This window comes from Ictidomys tridecemlineatus, chromosome Y (genome assembly GCF_052094955.1).
Source record: "Ictidomys tridecemlineatus isolate mIctTri1 chromosome Y, mIctTri1.hap1, whole genome shotgun sequence".
In the NCBI taxonomy this organism is placed as follows: domain Eukaryota; kingdom Metazoa; phylum Chordata; class Mammalia; order Rodentia; family Sciuridae; genus Ictidomys; species Ictidomys tridecemlineatus.
In genome coordinates this window covers 5,758,416-5,777,874 of record NC_135494.1, presented here as the reverse complement: position 1 = coordinate 5,777,874, position 19,459 = coordinate 5,758,416, and the positions used below count along the sequence as shown (strand labels likewise).

The 19,459-nt window shown below is 38.6% G+C and overlaps 1 protein-coding gene and 1 pseudogene across 6 annotated transcripts in view; one reads left to right on the top strand and one right to left on the bottom strand.

Annotated features, from left to right (window-relative positions):
* Positions 1-6,058: 6,058 nt before the first annotated feature.
* The window catches only part of LOC144372002 (lysine-specific demethylase 6A-like), a 197,716-nt gene continuing 184,315 nt past the window's right edge, over positions 6,059-19,459 (top strand). For 2 of the 6 annotated variants that reach the window (XM_078035391.1, XM_078035394.1), the window contains exons 1-2: positions 6,071-6,709; positions 6,922-6,985. In XM_078035391.1, the coding sequence (XP_077891517.1) occupies positions 6,558-6,709; positions 6,922-6,985 (216 nt within the window). In that variant the 5' untranslated portion in view covers positions 6,071-6,557. Of the gene's footprint in view, positions 6,710-6,921; positions 6,986-16,073; positions 16,996-19,459 lie in introns of those variants that run through there. The other 4 variants (XM_078035393.1, XM_078035395.1, XM_078035390.1 and 1 more) reach the window with 4 other exon arrangements.
* On the bottom strand, positions 14,908-16,012 carry LOC144372003 (G patch domain and ankyrin repeat-containing protein 1 pseudogene; annotated as a pseudogene).

Genomic DNA, 19,459 nt, shown 5'->3' with positions numbered 1-19,459 from the left:
ATGAAATTAACCCCTAAAGAGATAAAAGTGGACAAAGAAAATGCAGCCTAGGTATACAATCCTTGGGGCCAGGGTTGTGGCTCAGTGGGCAGAGCGCTTGCCTAGCATGCATGAGGCGATGAGTTCAATTCCTGGCACCACATAAAAATAGACTAATAAAATAAACTACCACCTACAACTAAAAAGTTTTTTTTCAAAAAATAGTACTGCCTTTAAAAAAGGAAAATCTATGACAGCAGAGGACATTATATTTATGAAATAAATGATATTATTATTTTTTTCTTGTGGTACTATACATGGAACCCAAGGCCTTACACATAATAGGTAAAGTGGACTGAGGTACATTCCCAGGCCTTTGAAAATTTTTTTGAAGTAGGGACTCAATAAATTGCAATTGCTCATGGTAGATAGCTTCAAACTTGTAATCCTCCTGCCTTAATCTCCTGAGTAGTTATGATTATAAGAATGTGATACTACACACATGGCTGATATATTTTAAAACATGGAATGTAAAAAAGTTAAACTCAAAAGCAGAGGTTAAAGAGACGTTTGTCAGAGTTTTGGAAGTATGGGAAATACAGTTGTATCGATAAAATATACAAAGTTTCAGTTATGCAGGAAAAAAATTTGTCAGATCTAATTACTACTTAGTGATTATAGTTAAAAATACTATTGCATACTTTAAATTTGCTAAAGAGAAATCTGTGTTCTCATCACAACTCTTCCCAAAGGGTAACTATATGAGAGAATGAAAATGCTCCTTTGTTAGGTGTATTAATATTTTACAAAGTATACATATGTCTGACACATAGGCAGACAGATTGGTAGATGCCTGCAATTTCAGAGATTTGGGAGACTGAGATGGAATTTCAAGTTCCAGGGCAGCCTCAGTAATTTATTGAGATCTTGTTTCAAACAAATAAACCAAAAAAATAGCATGTAACTCAATGGTTAAGTACTCCTTGGTTCAATAACAATTAACTATCCTCTCCCCAAAATGTATACCTTTAATCCATATAATCTGTCAAATTTAAAAAAATAAAATTGAGAAAAAAATGATAAAAACAAAAGGATGAATGTTTCAATTTGGGGACATGAAAATGATTCCTTTGACTTATAAAAGCTATGTAACTCACCCCTTGAAGAAAAATGACCTACACTGTTTGGTACTTAAAATGTCTAAGGTAGCTTAGTGGCACATGGCTATAATCCTGGAGACAAGAAGATCACAATTTTGAGGCCAACCTGATCAACTTAGTGGGACCCTATCTCAAAATAAAATAAAAAGAAATGGAGCTCTAGGTCAGTGATCTAGTATTCCTAGTTTCATTCATAATTAAAAAAAAAAGGATAAGAAAAAAACAATTTTTAAAAAAATATGAAAAATAATTAGCATTTTGAAAAATTAAAGAAGGTAAGAATTGACCACAATTACATGAGATAATTTAATAATATTACCTACTAATTATTTTATAGATGAATATATTAGGAATGGAAGAATATTCTTCAAGGTTATATTATGTTACAACCTTGAAATGATATCACTTGCTTTTATGGTACCTGATTTTTAACTAATTTTAATTTCATCACTTTCCTTTATAGCATATGTATTTTATTTCATATCTTACACAAGAAATTAATTTTCGGGGCTGGAATTGTGGCTCACTGGTAGAGTGCTCACCTAGCATGTGTGAGGCCTTGGGTTTGATCCTCAGCACCACATAAAAATAAAATAAAAACATTGTGTCCAACTACAACTAAAAAGTAAATATTAAAAAAAAGAAATTGATTTTCTTGTATTATATAAAAGTATAAGGAATATTATAAAAATTCTCTTACCTAAAAGACAATATAGGCATATTTTCAAATGTTAGGGATCCAACATTGACTTTCTTTCTTTCTTTCTTTCTTTCTTTTGTTTTTTGGTGCTGGGGATTGAACCTAGAGTCTTGGGTTTGAGAGACAAGCACTCTACCAACTGAGCTATACCCCCAGTCCCAACTTACTTTCTTTTTAAATAATTTTTGCTACTGGGGACTGAACCCAAGGGTGCTCTATTCCTCAGATACATTCCTAGCTCTTTTTATTTTTTATTTTGATACAGGGTCTTGCTAAATTGCTGAGGGTTGCCATAATTTGTGATACTCCTGCCTTACCCTCCTAATTGTTGAGATTACAGATGCCCAGCATCTTCTTAGTTTTTTAAGCTCTGGGGGATCTTGTATAAAATATACTGGCAATAAATAATTTAAAGGATAAAATATGTGTAAAATGTTGAGTTGTTTTTTTTTTTTAAAGAGAGAGTGAGGGGGCTGGGGATGTGGCTCAAGCGGTAGCGTGCTCGCCTGGCATGTGTGCGGCCCGGGTTCTCTCTTAAAGAGAGTGAGAGAGGAGAGAGAGAGAGAGAATTTTTAATATTTATTTTTTAGTTCTCGGCAGACACAACATCTTTGTTGGTATGTGGTGCTGAGTATCAAACCCGGGCCGCACGCATGCCAGGCAAGCTTGCTACCGCTTGAGCCACATCCCCAGCCCCTTTGTTGGACTTTTTAAGGTGCAAGATTGATTATCATACTGTCTGAAATTAATGGTATTTTTCTTGCTTTTTAACTTTCTTTTTTGTCTTTCTGAACAGATAGACCCAAGACCTATATAGTATGATGTTGAATTAATTAACATCTTTGTTATTTGTTTATTTTTATTTTTACTATGACTTGAAGTACTGAGGATTAAACTCATTAGTGCTCTACCAGCAAACTACATCCCAGCTCTTTTTTTTTTTTTTTTGATATTAGGGTAACTGCTGCTCCAACCAGCGCTGGCAGCTGAATGTAAGATCACTCACATGAATTTGCAAGGACACCAAATAAAACACAATCATACAACATATGGCCTCTTCATTCTGAGATTTAACAATGTGAAATTAAATTAAAATTTAACCAAGTTTGCATAACTTGATATCTATTCTTATTTCTGAATAATATAAACCTTGAATAGATGTACCACAGTGTGTTTTTTCATTCATTAGTTGCAGGACATGTTGATTTTTGGTTTTATAAATAAGTAATTATGAGTAAGACTATGATTAACATTCAGAGATTTGTGTGGACTTAAGTTGTTGAATCACTGATTTAGTATTTGATTAGAGTCAAGATTGCCAGATTGCATGATGAGACCATGCTTAGCTTTTGCATTCTACCAACAATGAATGAAATCTCCCATAGCCCTGCATCCTCATCAACAATTGGCATTATCAGCTTTAAATTTTTTAACTATTTTAATAATTGTGAATGGTATCCTTTGTTCTTTTAATTTCCCTTATTTACTAAATAAAATTGTATCTTATTTATTATTGGTGTAACTTCTTTGGTGATGTCTTTTCAGATTATTTCTGCCCATTTTTGAAAATGATTTTTTTTATTACTATATTTTGGGGGGTAGCATGGATTGAATTGAGGGGCACTTAACAACCGAGTCACATTTTCAGCCCTTTTTATTTATGTTTATTTTTAAATATTTATTTTTTAATTTTCGGTGGACATAACACCTTTATTTTATTTTTATGTGGAGCTAAGGATGGAACCCAGTGTCCTGCGCATGCCTGGCGATAGTGCTACCACTTGAGCCACATCCCCAAACCCCTTTTTATTTTTTTGAGACAGGGTCTCAGTAATTTGCTGAGGGGCTTGCTGAGGCTGGTTTTGAACTTGAAATCCTCCTTTCTCAGCCTCCTGCATCATTGGAATTATAGGTATGTGAACTGTGTTTGGTTTACTATTGAGTTTTGAGAATAATTATATATTTTAAATAAAAATCCTTTATCAGATACACATTTGTAAACATTTTCTTTCCTTTGGATAAGATCACATTTCACATTTTACAGCATTTCTATCTTTCTTCCTTTTCCTTTGGCAGTTTTGGAGCTTGTTGACCACAGAGTGAGATTTCCAGCCACTCCATCACCCCTCTTCCAACCCCCATTTGCGTGGAAGTATCCAGGGACTGAACTCAGGGCCCCTCTACCACTGAGCCACATCCCCAGCCCTAATTTGTATTTTATTTATAGACAGAGTCTCTAATAAAACTGAGTTGCTTAGGGCTCTCTGTTGCTGAGGCTGGCTTTGAACTTCAGATCTCCTTGCCTCAGCTGAAGGCTGAGTTGTACGCCTGGGCCACTAGGACAGGCTCTAGGGCAGGGCAGGGTCTTGTGACTAGGCAGGTCTCAAATTGTGATCTTCCTGGTTCAGCCTTCAGATTCCTGGCGTGTACTACGTCAACCCTAGTATTTGTATTTTTCTTATGTAAGAGTGTTTACGTTTGAAAACTTCTTCAGTCCTGTAGCTCACCATTTTTTCTTTTTAAAGAGAGAGAGAATTTTTTAAAAAAAATATTTATTTTTTAGTTTGGACACAACATCTTTGCTTGTATGTGGTGGTAAGGATCGAACCCTGGCCGCATGCATGCATGCCAGGCGAGCGCACTACCACTTGAGCCACATCCCCAGTCCCTGTAACTCACCATTATCATAATAAATGTACTTATGTTAATACAGCTATTGACAATATTAAGACCTGTGTAGCCTTTTATAGTAGAGTCAGAAAAGAATAGATCTGTTTCAGAGAAAATAATGGGCTAAGATATATAAAATCAGCATTAAAATGTCCCATTAAAGAATCAAAGGGGGGGCTGGGGATGTGGCTCAAGCGGTAGCGCGCTCGCCTGGCATGCGTGCAGCCCGGGTTCCATCCTAAGCACCACATACCAACAAAGATGTTGTTGATAAACCCAACCTGATCTTTTATTAAATTGGGAGCCATCTTGCCACAAAGCCATGAAAAGCTAATTTCGGCTTTACTATAAATTACTGCAAATTCTGAACCTGCTTGGAATGCCTGCCCATGCCTTGAACTCACCCATGCCTGGCTCTCTGACCAGATAGCAGCCCTCTCTGAAACTTTAGTGACACCTCATAAATATTGGCCTTCCCTGGCCAGACAACGACCCTCTCTGAGGCTCTAATGGTCTTCATAAATTCTGATGTTGGGGCCAGCAAAAAATGTAAACTACCATTAGTGTGATGCTTGTCAGAGTTCTGTTATCTGTAACTCCCCCTTTGTGTAACTTTCTGGGCTATAAAGCTGGGCTGTAGGAAAGGTGGGGCTGCTGTCTTGTTCCCTGCTGTTTTGGGAGGGAAAGGCAGCCCGGCCGGTCGAAATAATAAGCTTGCTTTAATTTGATTTTAATTGGAGTCAGTGGTCTTTTCTTGCGTCCTGGTCTAACAGTTGTGTCCGCTGAGAACTGAAAAATAAATATTAAAAATTCTCTCTCTCTCTCTCCTCTCTCTTAAAAAAAAAATCAAGGGGGTCAGTCAGATGAAGGAAGCCTGCAATCTCAGCGTCACTGGAGTCTGAGGCCGGAAATGACAAATCCAAGTTTAGACTTAGTCATAAAAAAAAAAAGGGCTGAGGATGTAACTCAGTGGCAAAGCGCCTCTGGGTTTAATCCCTACTTTCCTCTCCCACGCAAACAAATAAACATAGAATTTTGGATAAACAGAGTTAAGGGTAAGGAACCAGCATCTATGGTAACCATCAATTATGGGAACAGATCCTACAATGTTTTGTTTCATGTGGAAGAGTGAAAAGGTAGGGAGAACAAGTAAGTATGCAGCGGTGAGAAGCTCGGCAATCTGCGCTCACTTAGCGAGAAGACTCTTCCTGCGGTGTAAAATTCTTGTCTTCTGGACCTCAGTATGTGACTTGTTTCCGGCAACAAGATCCTCTTCAGTGTGAGGTGATCCCGCACCAAGTGGATGGGCTAGGTGCAACCAGGCAGGAAAAAGTCCTTGCGCTGCATTTGAGTGCACAGCAGGAGATGTTTTATATCGCTCCTTCCACCACCTCCTTTTTCCTCACGAGACCTAGGTGGCTGCCGAAGGACAGACACCACCAGGACATTCCATTCTTTGTACTAGTAAATTTAACTCGAACAATCTAAAGGTTGTTTCATTCCGAAGACTACCCTTTTTCGGACAGATGTGACCATAACCCACCTACCTAAGTTAGTGTGTGTTCTGTTCCCTGGATCTTAGTATTTCTGAACGGCTGAGTTCGGTAACTAGCAAGTTTAGTGGCACCATCGCTGACGTAAGTCAACAAAAGTCATGTGATGCAAGCCGGTCACATCTATTGGTGAGCCTGGTTGGTTGTGGGGAGAGGTCACGACAGTTGCGTGGGGTTTACCTTGTGACACTATTACAACAACTTTGTGTTGGTACCGGCTAAGTTTGTAATTCTAAGAATTTCTCTTGGGCTGTCCAGCATTGTGAGCTTTTGTGTTCTTCTGGTCACCACCTTCCTCGTGATGTGATCTGGTAGAGGAGCCTTGTAGCCTCTGCATCTGCGGTTTTCGCCTGTGCTTTGGAGTTTCAGGTCGCGACCGACTGCGGTCGCTATAAAGTTGCTTAGTCTCAAGCTGTGTTTGAGATCACCATTTGAAGCTCTGAACACGGTGGTGAGTCGGCGTCAACGTGGGAGTTACAAATTTGCGGCGTTTCCATGAAATCCTGTGCATTGTCGCTTGCTACTGCCGAGGCTACATTTGGGGATGAGGAAAAGAAAATGGCGGCGGAAAAAGAGAGCGGCGAGAGCGAAGAGGGGTCCCTCACTTTAACAGTGCAGGAGAGGGAGGCGCTCGGTGGATTGGACAGGTACGAACCGTCGTCACAGGCAGGTTGACTACTCACCGGTTGATGCCACTCTCCAGAAGGGCTCAAATGCAGCTTGACTCCGGTGGCGACGGGAGGTCACCTCGTCTTGGCGTTCACCCAGCCCTTGGTGCTTTCCGGGCCTCGGTTTCGGGAAGGGACGGGTCAGTGTTTTTCCGCGAGCTTTAACAAGACACGTGTGTTTCTTCCTACAGTCGCCTCTTCGGGTTCCTGAGTCTTCGCGAAGATGGCGCCAGTATGAAAACCCTACTGGGCAAGGTAGGGCAACTACGCGAACACAACTGTCTACACGATCTTTTTGCCCTGCGTTTTGCTAGTCCTTGTAATTGCGTCTCGCGCTGTTCTAGCCATCTTTCGTTTCAGACAACAGCAGTGGCCAAGGGGCATTTGAAAAACTATTTATCACTTTTGCTGTCCTCTTGCCCGATCATATTGCTCTCTAGCTGTCCAAAATCTTTATAGTTTGCGCCTGGTCTTTGGGGCCTGGCTTAACAGACTCATTAGCATTGCTGGTGTTTTAGACCTTTTTGGTTAAGCCTATGATTTCTGAATGTTAGCTCAAAGTTGGCCAATTTTGCAGACTTCTGAGAATTTACTATTTCCCTGTCGTCCTACTTTTTTTTTTTTTTAAATTAAATCCTCGTTTGGCTCCTAGCTTGTTATGTCTGATTTAGTCGCACGTTTTATGCTTTCTTGTATTACTTTGTCTCCTAAGGATTAAATTCACATAATTTTTTGCGTTCAGGAGTTTGCATTGGTACTGGATCTACCCTCATTGGCATTATGTTTGAGACATAAATGATGTACTTACTCTTTTTAGTGTTTTGCCATCAGAAATAGTGCTGAGAATGTTGTCTGTGTGTGTGTGGGGGGGCTGGGGGTTGGTTTTTTGGCCTAGAAGTCTTGATGCCTGGGTTTTAGAGACCGAAGACATTTCCTTGTTTGTGTGAAAAGTTGGCACTGTCATTTAGTTAATGGCTGCTCCTATCAGCCAAGATGGCGGGAAATAGTGGGAGGAGAAATGAAGAAGGGATTGTTTTCGTGGAGGGAGGAGATATAAACAGGAAAATCTTAGCGAAAAGATCTAATAAATTGCCTGGCACAAATTCATTATTTGAAAGGGAATTATTGGTGTCTTTTCAAAGTAACATTCTTAAACCTACTGTATATTTATCATTTAACTAATTTAGTTACTTCTTGTAGACTGTTGTGTACACTCCATAGAACCTTACTTTTAAGCCTGTTTATGACCTGATCAAACTTATTATTTAAAATGAATTATATTCTATCACTTGATAAGATGAACGTAGGACTGTACAAAAAATGCTACATATAATCAATGCTGCATCTATTACATTTTTCTCTTATTTGGTTGAAATCAGAAATTATGAACGTGACAGTTTGTTGCCTCAAATGAAAGAAACACCCCCCCTCCCCCCCTCAGGGGGATTTGAACCCAGGTCCTCATGCTAATTTTTTTCTTAAGGATTTTTTTAAATTTTTTATTTTTTTGTATCTGGGATTGAATCCAGGGGCACTTAACCTTGGAGCCACATCCCCAGCCCTTTTTATGTGTTTTCTTTCACAGACAGTGTCTCACTAAGTTGCATAGGGCCTTTCTAAATTTCTGAGGCTGGCTTTGAACTCAGGATCTTCCTGCATCAACCTTAAAAGTAGCGGCGATTATAGCTGTATGCCACTTTGTCCAGTTTAATAAAAGGTTTTTAAACACAGATACATTAAACTTGTATGAATTACGAGTAATATTTAATACATGTATTCATGTGTTTGGTAATATTTAAGTCAAATTAAAATATCTCTATCTTCAAAAATTTTCATTTCTCAATGATGAAACTTTCAAAGTTCTTTTGGCTTTTTGAAATCAAAGTAATTCCCTTTTTCTGTAGGCATAATACCTGGAATTTCTTGCTTCTGTGAAACTGTAACTTTGTATCCATTTATCAATGTTCCCCATCCCTCCTGGGTCCTTTCTTTTCCAGGTCTCTAATAAAGTCAGTTTATTCTCCCCTTTTTTGAAATCAACTTGTTTGAATTCCACATAAGTTAGCTATGTAAATGTCTTTCTATGCCTGATTTATTTCATTGAGTATAATGATTTCCAGTTCTATCCATGGTGCTGCAAATGTCAGATTTTCTTATTCTTTATGGTTGAATAGTATCCATTTTTTAAATAGGTGCCATTTTTTTAAAATGGAAATTTAACTTGCATGGATTTTAATATGTAATTTGGTTTAGCATAGTCTTAAGTTTTTTTTTAAATTTGTAATCTATTTTTTTTCCCCCTGTGGTGTTGGGGGCCTATGCATATGAGGTAAGCATTCTACCAACTGAGCTATATTCCCAAATCCTATAATCTATTTTTAAATTTTTGTTTTGATTGCAAATAATGACCAAAAATCAGTGATGTGATACTTTTTTTCCTAAAAATTCATTTCATTTGATTGTTGAATATGATTGTTAAATACTATGGGAGTGAAAAACCTATCCATGAAAACTACTGGCAAGTTGTGACTGGCTTTAATATTCTTTTTTTTTAAAACTATTTTTTATACCTTTGTTTTATTTATTTTTTTTTTATGTGATGCTGAGGATAGATCCCAGGGCTGCACACATGCAAGGCGAGCTCTCTACCACTGAGCCACATCCCAGCCCCTTTAATATTCTTTAAGTTAAATTGAATTATTGGGGGGGGGGCAAATAAATGATGTTGGGATCTGGGGGATTGAGGCAGAAGGACCACAAGTGTGAAGTTAGCCTGGGCAATTTACTGAGATTGTCTCAAAGAAAAATAAAAATGTCTGGGTCTGGGATTGCAGTCTAGTAATAGGGTGATTGCCTAGCATATGGGAGGCCCTGCATTTAAGCTCCAGTACTAATAAAAAGGCACGGCAGGTGTTCTGCATGTAGTTATCTCTTTGGATTCCTGAGCCTTCACAAAGATGGTCACTTCTAATTTAACTTGGATTGTATTTTGGAGTATTTATTTCTAATTTAACTTGGAGTTTATGAAGTTGCTTGCGATTGATAGTGTTTGAAAACATTATCATACATATTGATAATCCATACTGAAAAAATAAATACTACTTATGAGTGTTTCTATGGGATGAATATTTGCCTTATGATATTAGGAGTTCTAAGTTATAATATATGTTAGTAATATTTTTTTTTTGTTTTGTTTTGTTTTTTTAAACTGGGGATAGAATCCAGAGGCACTTCACTACTGAGCCACATCCTCAGTCTCTTTTTGTATTTTATTTAAGTCAGGGTCTCACTGAATTGCTTAGTGCCTCACTAAGTTGTTGAGGCTGGCTTTAAACTTGCAATCCTCCTGTCTCAGCCTCTGAAGCTGCTGGGATTATAGGTATGGACTACTATGCCTGGTCATATGTAATGATTTTTAATAATATTTTTTTTAAGTGGGCAGAGGTTGCTTAAGCATATATTTGAAATTGCATGTGATCTTTAATACTGAGAATTTATACTTAATGTAAATTTTTCATGTTTGAGTAATTAAGTGAAAAAAATTAAAAAAAAATATTTACTTTTTACTTATAGGTAGACACAATCTTTATTGTACTTTATGTGGTGCTGAGGATTGAAGCCAGTGCCTTATGCATGCTAGGCGAGCATGCATGAGCCACAACCCCAGCCCTTAAGTGAAAATTTTTGAGAGCAGTGTTTTGTTTTGTTTTTTCTTTTTTTGTTGCTGGAGATCAAACCCAGGGCCTTGTGCACTTGTGCATGCAAGCAAGCACTCTACTAACTGAGTTATATCTCCAGCCTGAAAGAGCAGTGTTTTTTAAAAGCATTGAATTCCTTGCTGGGTACAGTTAATACCTGTAATCCCAGTGGCTATGGAGGCTGAGCAGGAGGATTGTGAGTTCAAAGCCAGCATCAGCAAAATCAAGGTGCTAAGCAAAACTCAGTGAGACCTTGTCTCTAAATAAAATACAAATTGAGCTGGGGATATGGCTCAGTTGCTGAGTCCCCTTGTTCAATTTTTTGAACCCTTGTTCAAAAAACAAACAAACAAAACATTGAAATTCTATTGGGAGCCAAATGTTAGTTTTTTATATTGATGTTGTGTCCTATATGAACATCCCTGCCTTGTGATAGGAATTAATTGCTGTAGCAGTTAAGATAACACAGAGATGTGATGAAAATCAGAATGTAAATTATTCAGAAGTCTAAGAATGGGAAGCATCATATAACCTAGCTACATTTCTCCTTGATTTGTAACCAAAAGAACTAAAAGCAGCATACTGCAGTGATATGTGCATGCTTATATTTATAGCAACACAGTTTAAAATAGGCAGTTATTCAGCTATAAAGAAAAATGAAATTATGTCCCTTACAGGAAAATGGATGGAGCTTGAGAGCATTATGTTAAGTGAGGTAAGCAAAAATAAGAAAGGCAGTGGTTGAATGTTTTCTCTCAATTGTGGAAGCTAGAGAGGAGAAAGGAAAAGAAAGGTAGGGGTAGGGAAAAATCTTATTAAAATCAAAGCAGGGGACCCATGGAGTAGAGGGTGGAGGACAGGGGGACCAAAGTAGGAGGTGTGGAGGGAAAGGTGAAATAGTGCATGTAATAATGCATGACAATATTATAAGTAATTGTAATACACCAATAAAACATGGGGGGGGAAATAATTTTAAAATAAAATTATGATTTTACTCAGGGGAAAAAAAAACATGTAACCTGGAAACGTAAGAGAACACAGATCATGGCAAGTATGCTATTTGATGACTCCTCAGGAGTTTTTATCCATTAATCTTGTTTATTCTTGACAGTCATGGCAAGAGCATCCTGATCCTATGGTACACCTGGTCTCTGAAGCCGATAAGATTGTTTAAGGTGGGTGGGTAAGATTCATGCCAAACTTTCATTACCTCAGAAACTATAAGTCAAAGTGGGATAAAAGAAGGAAAAAGAAACAAACCACTATCTGCTGGCTGTCAGACTATGAGTTGAGGCTCAGGAATGCTTTTGCTCTTTGTCCCTTTGGTGGTCTTTATTTTGGTACTAGAATTATTAGTAGAAAGATGAATAGAGAAATTACAGTTTGTTTACTATTCAACAGTAAAATAGGGGGTCTATTTTTTAGAGTAGGTGTTTAAAAGCTTTGGAGGTAATGATAAAACTTTAAATTTATTAAAACATGAATTTTTCAGGAATTGATCGTGTAAATGATAGGAGAAAACATTAAAGTGATTTCAAAAGTGTTTTATTTTTGTTCTGAAATATATCAATAATAGTATTTAAGGTGATTTACATTGTATATGTTTTCTATTTGATGACTTTTACCAGATTCATTTCATTTATTCCTTTTCAGTTCTTAAGGAGATTGATATTTGAGTTAAAGAAGCAACCATAGAAACAATGTAATGTGTTTCTTTTTTTTTTAAAGATAATTTTTTTTATTTATTAGTTTTTTGGCAGACACAACATCTTTGTTTGTATGTGGTGCTGAGGATCGAACCCAGGCACGCATGCCAGGCGAGCGTGCTACCGCTTGAGCCACATCCCCAGCCCCAAATGTGTTGTTATTTAGGAATTAGACCTTTTATTTGATGCATTAAAAGTGCAAAAAAAAGAAAGAAAGAAACAAAGAAAAAGAAAAGATTTCTTGGAAAGAGGCTGTCTTAACAATTATTTATATATTTTACCAAAAAAGTCTTAATCTAAAATATTTCTTTAAAATTGTGCCACATTAGTCACATAAATCTTAAGACATAGGCATTATTCAAAACTGTATATAAACAGGCAGTTTTCTTGGTTTGTTTTACTTTTTCATAAAGTTCTCAGCTCTTTTTATAGTCAAACAGACTGCCATTATTTATAATCTAGTGAAATTGTTATATATGACATGACTTTTTGTTACTCAGGTGATAAACTTATTTGTAGGCTTACACTGTATATCAAAATGGAGTTTGCAGGCTTTTTTTTTTCTTTTTTTGCATTTCAATCCATTATCATGCTTTATATTCTGATGTTAATGAATGGCTCCTGCCCTGTGGTGTGTGTGTGTGTGTGTGTGTGTGTGTGTGTGTGTGTGTGTGTGTAAGCTCAGGGTTGTTCCTCTACTGAACTACGTCTTTAGTCCTTTATAAATTTTTTTTCCAAAATAACAGTTTTTGCTTGAGTATTACAGGGCAGTAAAATACAGTCTGTTGGATTTTCAAATAAAACTATCAATGTTCAGCTAAAAAACAAGATCTAAATCAACACAATTTGACTATTATGTTGGTAAGATATGTGCCTCTATATAGATGGTAAATTAATTCAGTGCCATGTGTAACAGTTTTTCCTGTCTTTAATTTCTACTTCATTTTCATTTCATTAGTATAATTATTTTATTTTATATTTTTTAGAGAGAGTCTTGCTAAGTTACTAAGTCTGATCTCAGATTTGTAGCCCTTGTGTGTCAGCCTCCCAAGTAGATGGGATTATAGACTTGTATCATTGTGATAGAATTATATCAATTTTTTAAAAAAATGATATAATTTTTTTTGTGTGTTTGATTTTGATCAAATCTTAGTACTTTAAGTACCAGGAATGGAGCCCAGGGTGCTTGACCACTGAGCCACATTCACAGGCCTTTTTTGTATTTTATTTTGAGACAAGGTCTTGCTGAATTGCTCGGGGCCCCGCTAAATTGCTGAGACAGGCTTTGAACTCAAAATCCTCCTGCCCTAGCCTCCTTAGCTGATGCATTACAGATGGGCACCTCCTGGCCTCGCTAGCCATTTATTTATTTATTTACTTGCTGGGGGTGGGGGGCATTGCAGATTGAAATCAGGATCTCACTGACTTGCTTAGGGCCTCACTAACTTGGTGGGACTGGCTTTGAATGTACAATCCTCCTACCTCAGCCTCCAAAGTATCTGGGATTACAGGTGTGTGCCACAGTGCCCATCTTGGCTTTTGTTTGTTTAATTTTATTTGTTAGTTGTTTTACCATATGTATTTATCTGAGGTGCTGAGAATTGAACCCAGTGCCTTATATGCTAGGCACATGCTGTACCATTGAGCCACAACCCCAACCCTTAGCCTTTGTTTTTAAAAAAAGATTTTTAAAGGTATAAAATTAGTATAAAATCATATTCACTTTTGTCTTAGTGTCTTAAAAAACCTTCTTAATACTTAGAGATTGATTCCATGTTTTTCTTAAAGATTAGATAGAATTCTTTTTTAAAAAAAATTTTAAGTATTTATTTTTCAGTTTTTGGTGGACACAACATCTTTATTTTATGTGGTGCTGAGGTTCAAACCCAGTGCTCCGCACATGCTAGGCAAGTGCACTACTGCTTGAGTCACATCCCCAGCCCCAGTATTCTTTTTTTTTTTTTTAAGAGAGAGTGAGAGAGGAGAGAGAGAGAGAGAGAGAGAGAGAGAGAGAGAGAGAGAGATTGATTTTTTTTTTTTAATATTTATTTTTTTAGTTCTCGGCGGACACAACATCTTTGTTGGTATGTGGTGCTGAGGATCGAACCCGGGCCGCACGCATGCCAGGCGAGCGCGCTACCGCTTGAGCCACATCCCTAGTCCCCCAGTATTTTTTTAAAAAAATATTTTTAGATAATCACAATATCTTTATTTATTTATTTTTATGTGGTCCTGAGATTCGAACTCAGTGCCTCATGCATGCAAGGCAAGTGATCTACCATTGAGCTACAACCCCAGTCCCTATATAGTATTCTTTAAAAAAAATTTTTTTTTGTTATAGATGAACCTGATATCTTTATTTCGTTTATTTATTCTATTGGTGCTAAGGACCGAACCCAATGTCTCACATGTAGGAGGCAAATGATGTGTTCCTGAGCCAAAACCCCAGTCGCTATAGTATTCCTTTTTTTATGTCAGTTTAAATAGTGTTTGAGAAATCTTAGTTTTTATATTTTTCTTTTAACAATTTTCTTATATAGAATTTGGCACATAGAAATATTTTTAGGAATGCAGTAATGGAACAGAAATAGGTTCATTTGTATTTTATGTTTATTTATTTATTTATTTTTTAAACCACAATACAAGATGTTTATTTCTCCTCCCCATATCAGTGTCCAACAACCAAAACCTGAAGATCTGGCACCTGGGTAGATCCCAGAAAACGTAAGTGGAAGGGCCCAAGTCAGAGATCCAAGTTCAGAATTCAAAGCAGACCAATGTCAGATTTCACCTATGTCAGAAATCAAGGTTCATGTATATCCTCAGATCCCGCTCCCAGGCCTTGTCCTTCTCCTCTTGCTTTCTGTTCTCCCTCCAGCTAAATGTGGCCACTGGAGGAGCTCTCTCTCCCAGACACAGCTCGGGTATCCGGAGCTAGGATATGTGTGACTCGGGGCTGGGGTGCTGATCTGTAACCTAGACCTTCTTGGTCCCTCTTGAGGACAGTAGGTATGGGGTTGGCACGGCCTTAACCCCGGGGTTCTAGCCCCATTCCTGGTTCCCAGCCTCCCCTCAACAGCAGCTTGAAACCAGGGCTGGAGGTGGGCACCCCAAAGGTAAGGCTAGGGGGCTGGGAACCCCTGGACAGTGACAGCAGATGAGCAGTGGATGTGCAATGGTTGGAGTCTTCAAAATGAGCATCACAGGTCTCGCAGTACTGAGAGGAGGGAGAAGGAGACCGGTTCTCTGGGCTCCGTGTCTCTCCATGGCTCCCTGATCATGCGGGCCACCTTGGCAAAGCCTGCTTCTTCAGCTAGCTGAGCAGCATCCTTACCATCCAGCTCACAGACCCCTACCCAGGCAGCCCCTCAGCCCAGAAGATAATGCACAGCAGCACTCTGGCCAGCTCCAGCAGCACACATCAGAGGTGTCCACCAGAAGGTATCTCGAGCGTTGATATTCCCTCCAGCTCCCCCTGCCTCACAGGGCTCCAACAGCCTTCGAAGTTCTGCCAGGTCCCCCTCTTGGGCAGCCTTCAATATCCACTGGGTCATTTTGTCCTCAGCTTCAAAGGATCTGCCTTGTCCATGTCTTCCTGATATTCCTACTGCCACTGCTTCTGCTGCAGCCTCCCTTGTCATTCTTCTTTTCTTCCTTTTTTTCTCCCTAACAGGATCAGGCCAAAATCTCTGGGTTTCAGGTGTACTGTTCTCATCTGCAATCAGTGCCTCATAGAAAGCCCATGTTGCAGCCCCATCCAGGGTGGACTCTGGCTTTTCAGGCTCTGACTGCTGTTGCCCATCCTTCCATAGGTCACTGGGGTCAGTGGCTGGGGAGAATGTGATGAGGAAAGGCCTGGACATGGCTTTTGGGAAAATGTAGACAAAAAAAGGATAAACAAGCAACCTAACCCGATGGCCTCTGTAGTGACCAGTACCACCTCCAGGGATCTGCTGGGAGAAAGGGTGGCCTTGGATGAACAACACCCTACTTCCCCAAAACTTGACTCCACAACCTAAAGCCCTGCAAGACTTAAGGGTCTTGGGTCACATGTAAAAACAGTGACCCCTAGAATAATAGATCCGGCCCCTTAGTAAAGATTACTAAAACTCCATGAGGAATTAGACGTGTGGATCTACATAGATGGCAGAGCTCTTGCAAATATAAAACCCTGGTTTCAATGTGCAGCACTGAGAAGAAAAAAAAAATCTCTTAATACATACCACTAAGGAAACTCAAACCGGCCCTTTAATTCTTGCTGGATCCTATTTCGAGATCTCCTGTTTCCAAACAAAAATAGACGTGACATTTTTCTGCAGTATCTCCAGAAAATGGGAAAGGCTCCAGCCTGCTTTGCTTTATAGGTTCCCTACCGTAAAATGGCGCTATTCTAAAGAGTTGACGAACAGCAACACTGCACGAAGACGCATGCGTGACGGCACCAACAACAAAACACCCAAAAGGTGGTTTCCAGCGCTGGAACCTTTTCGAATACATGCATCAAGCATCGCGTGCCTCACTAGCATGAGAACCCCGGAGTTCTGTGGGTTGGGGTCCTACTTTTACATAACGCCCCCACAATGCCCTTCTCGGCCCTCGATGTGGCCCCCACCTACAAGTTCATTTCCTGGAGCTGGAAAACCATACCCCTGGTTTAAGAAAGGCCCTGAGGAGCCAGAAGGAAACCTGTGGAATGCCCAGAAGCTGTGAAATGAAATAACCTCACGTTGCTCCTCACCATTACTCTGACCAGGGTTCGAAGAACACACTTAAGAGCTCGCAGCAGAATGCTTCATTCAAGCCCTAAGAGGAAATGGAGAAGTCTAAGGGACGAACAGCAGCATGGCTGGCGCCACCTCAGGTTAGCGCACTGGGCGGTCCGATTCTAACACCACTCACTCAGCTCAGCCTAAGCACACCCGATCCAAGTCCCTCAGAATGGAGCCGGTAACACCTCCCGGCCTTACGCCAAATCCCGGGTGAAACATGGGTCCGGCTCGGGGGAGGAATCTGACTGGCAGTAGGGGCCCAGTGGATAGACCTAGAATGGAGTGCATCCGGAGGGCTGTAGCGCCGAGCTGGGACCTAAGGGGAAAAAGCTGTATTTCATGTTTATATCAGTTTGTATCCTTTAGTGATGCCCCATCCACCAATCTTAATTAAGTTTCTTCAGAAATCCTCCCCATATTTATTCTTATTAACAGAATATCAGCAAAAAATTCTGCAAAGAACTCATTATAATTTGGAATTTACTATTTGTGGGGGCTCTGAGTTTACTCTGGCTTGCAAAAGCTAAATTTTCGTACAAGAATTGTTATTTCTGCTTTCTGTGGTAAAGACTTTTGAAACCTCTGTCTACTCTAAAAAATTGGAATAAAAAGCACTTTTTAAAATTTCAGTGAACTTTTAAATTCCTTCTCCCACTGGGTATAAAGTTCAAAGAATTCCCAGACTTATGGTCCAGAAATTTTTAGGTGATAGTCGCTCTTGAGCCCTACAGCTCGTAAACCTACTTCCTGCTAATTCCATGTGTCCAGCCTAATCAGTCCTACATCATCCTCAGTAAAAATAGGTGAGAGGGCTGGGGTTGTGGCTAAGTGGTAGAACACTCACCTAGCACATGCGAGGCCCTAGGTTCGGTCCTTAGCACCACATTAAAAATAAATAAATAAAATTACTGTGCCCAGCTACAAATTAAAATAATCAATATTTTTTAAAAAAAAAGAAAAGATGAGAGTGTCATATTTACTTCTTATTGCTATTAGTTTTGTTATTAGAAACAAGTCATTGCTTGCCTTTTGGGATTTGCTTTTCTAGTGTAAGCACAGTTGAACATTTTTTTTAAAGATTAGAAGAGTCCCTTATGTGCTTTTTCTGTATATTATTAATCACCCCCCCCCCATTATTCAGTATTAGTTTTTTGTTTGCTTTTTGTGCTGCTGTGGATCAACCCAGAACCATTGAGCTATATTCCCAACACTTTTAAAAATTATTATTATTTTTTTTTTGGTACTGGGGATTTAACCCAGGGGCAATTTACCTTTGAGCTGTATCCTCAAACAGTCCCCTTTTCCTTCTTATTTTTTATTTTGAGACATATTCTTGCTAAATTGTGTAGGATCTTGCCAAGTTGCTGAGGCTGGCTTCCAATGTGTGATCCTCATCTCACTTGCTGAGTTAACAGGATTATAGGAATATACCGTTGTGCCTATCTTGCAGTAATTTTTGTTTTTTGTTTTTGGTACTGGGGATTAAACTGACCATTGAGCCACATCCCCAGTATTTTATTGAGAGACAGGGTCTCACTGAGTTGCTAGCATCTCCCTGTTACTGAGGCTTGCTTTGAACTCAGATCCTCCTGCCTCAGCGTCCTGAGCCACTGGAGTTACTAGTGTGGGCATCTGGGCCTGGCTTGCATTAGTTTCTTAACTGATCCCTTAACTGTTCTTCATCTTACAAAGAAAAAACTTGCATTGATTTTAGTTTTTGTTATTTGTTATTATTTTTCTCAGTACCTGTAAATATGCTTCTAGAGTTCTGGAAAGAGGGATTGGAATTAATACTCTTTAATAACCCAAGACTGATAAGAAAAACTTGATTACTTGAAAGTAGTTTTTATTTTTATTTCTGATATATCTGAGGAATTTGTCATGATCTTGTTAGTAAATAATGCATTATTGTGGTGATTTGAGAAAAGAGAAAGTTGCTTAGAGTATGAAGCAAGTGAAATTTCATTGTCACATTTATTTCTGAGGCCTTCCCCTATGACTGGATAGAGCCAAAATGGATTAATATAGTCTTAAGAATATGTTCAATTTGCTAGAAGAACCATAATAAATTTTATTTGTCAAAAAACACAAACAATTATATATGTCTAAATTATTTAAAAGTAAATTCAGCCTTTTAATTATTTTTTAATGATGATGATTTGGTACTAAATATGCTCTCTAGATAGAGTAGAAGAGAATGAAAACTGTGCTAACTGAATTTAAATTTTTGAAATGGGAGATTCTAATGTTGTGCAAGCTGATTTTTAAACTCTTTGACTCAAGTTATCTTCCTACTTTAGCTTCATGAGATGCTAGGACTCCAGACCCACATCACCATACTTATCTTTTTGTTGTTGTTGTTGTTTTTTAAGTTCTGGATGGACACAGTACCTTTATTTGTTTATTTTTATGTGATGCTGAGGATCAAACCCAGTGCCTCACAGGCAAGCAAACTACTACTGAGCTGTAACTCCAGCTCCGCTCAGTTCTTTTTTAAATTTAAATTTTACTCTTAAGGATGGTTGAGTTTTCCAGGACTAGAGAGGGTCTTTAAAC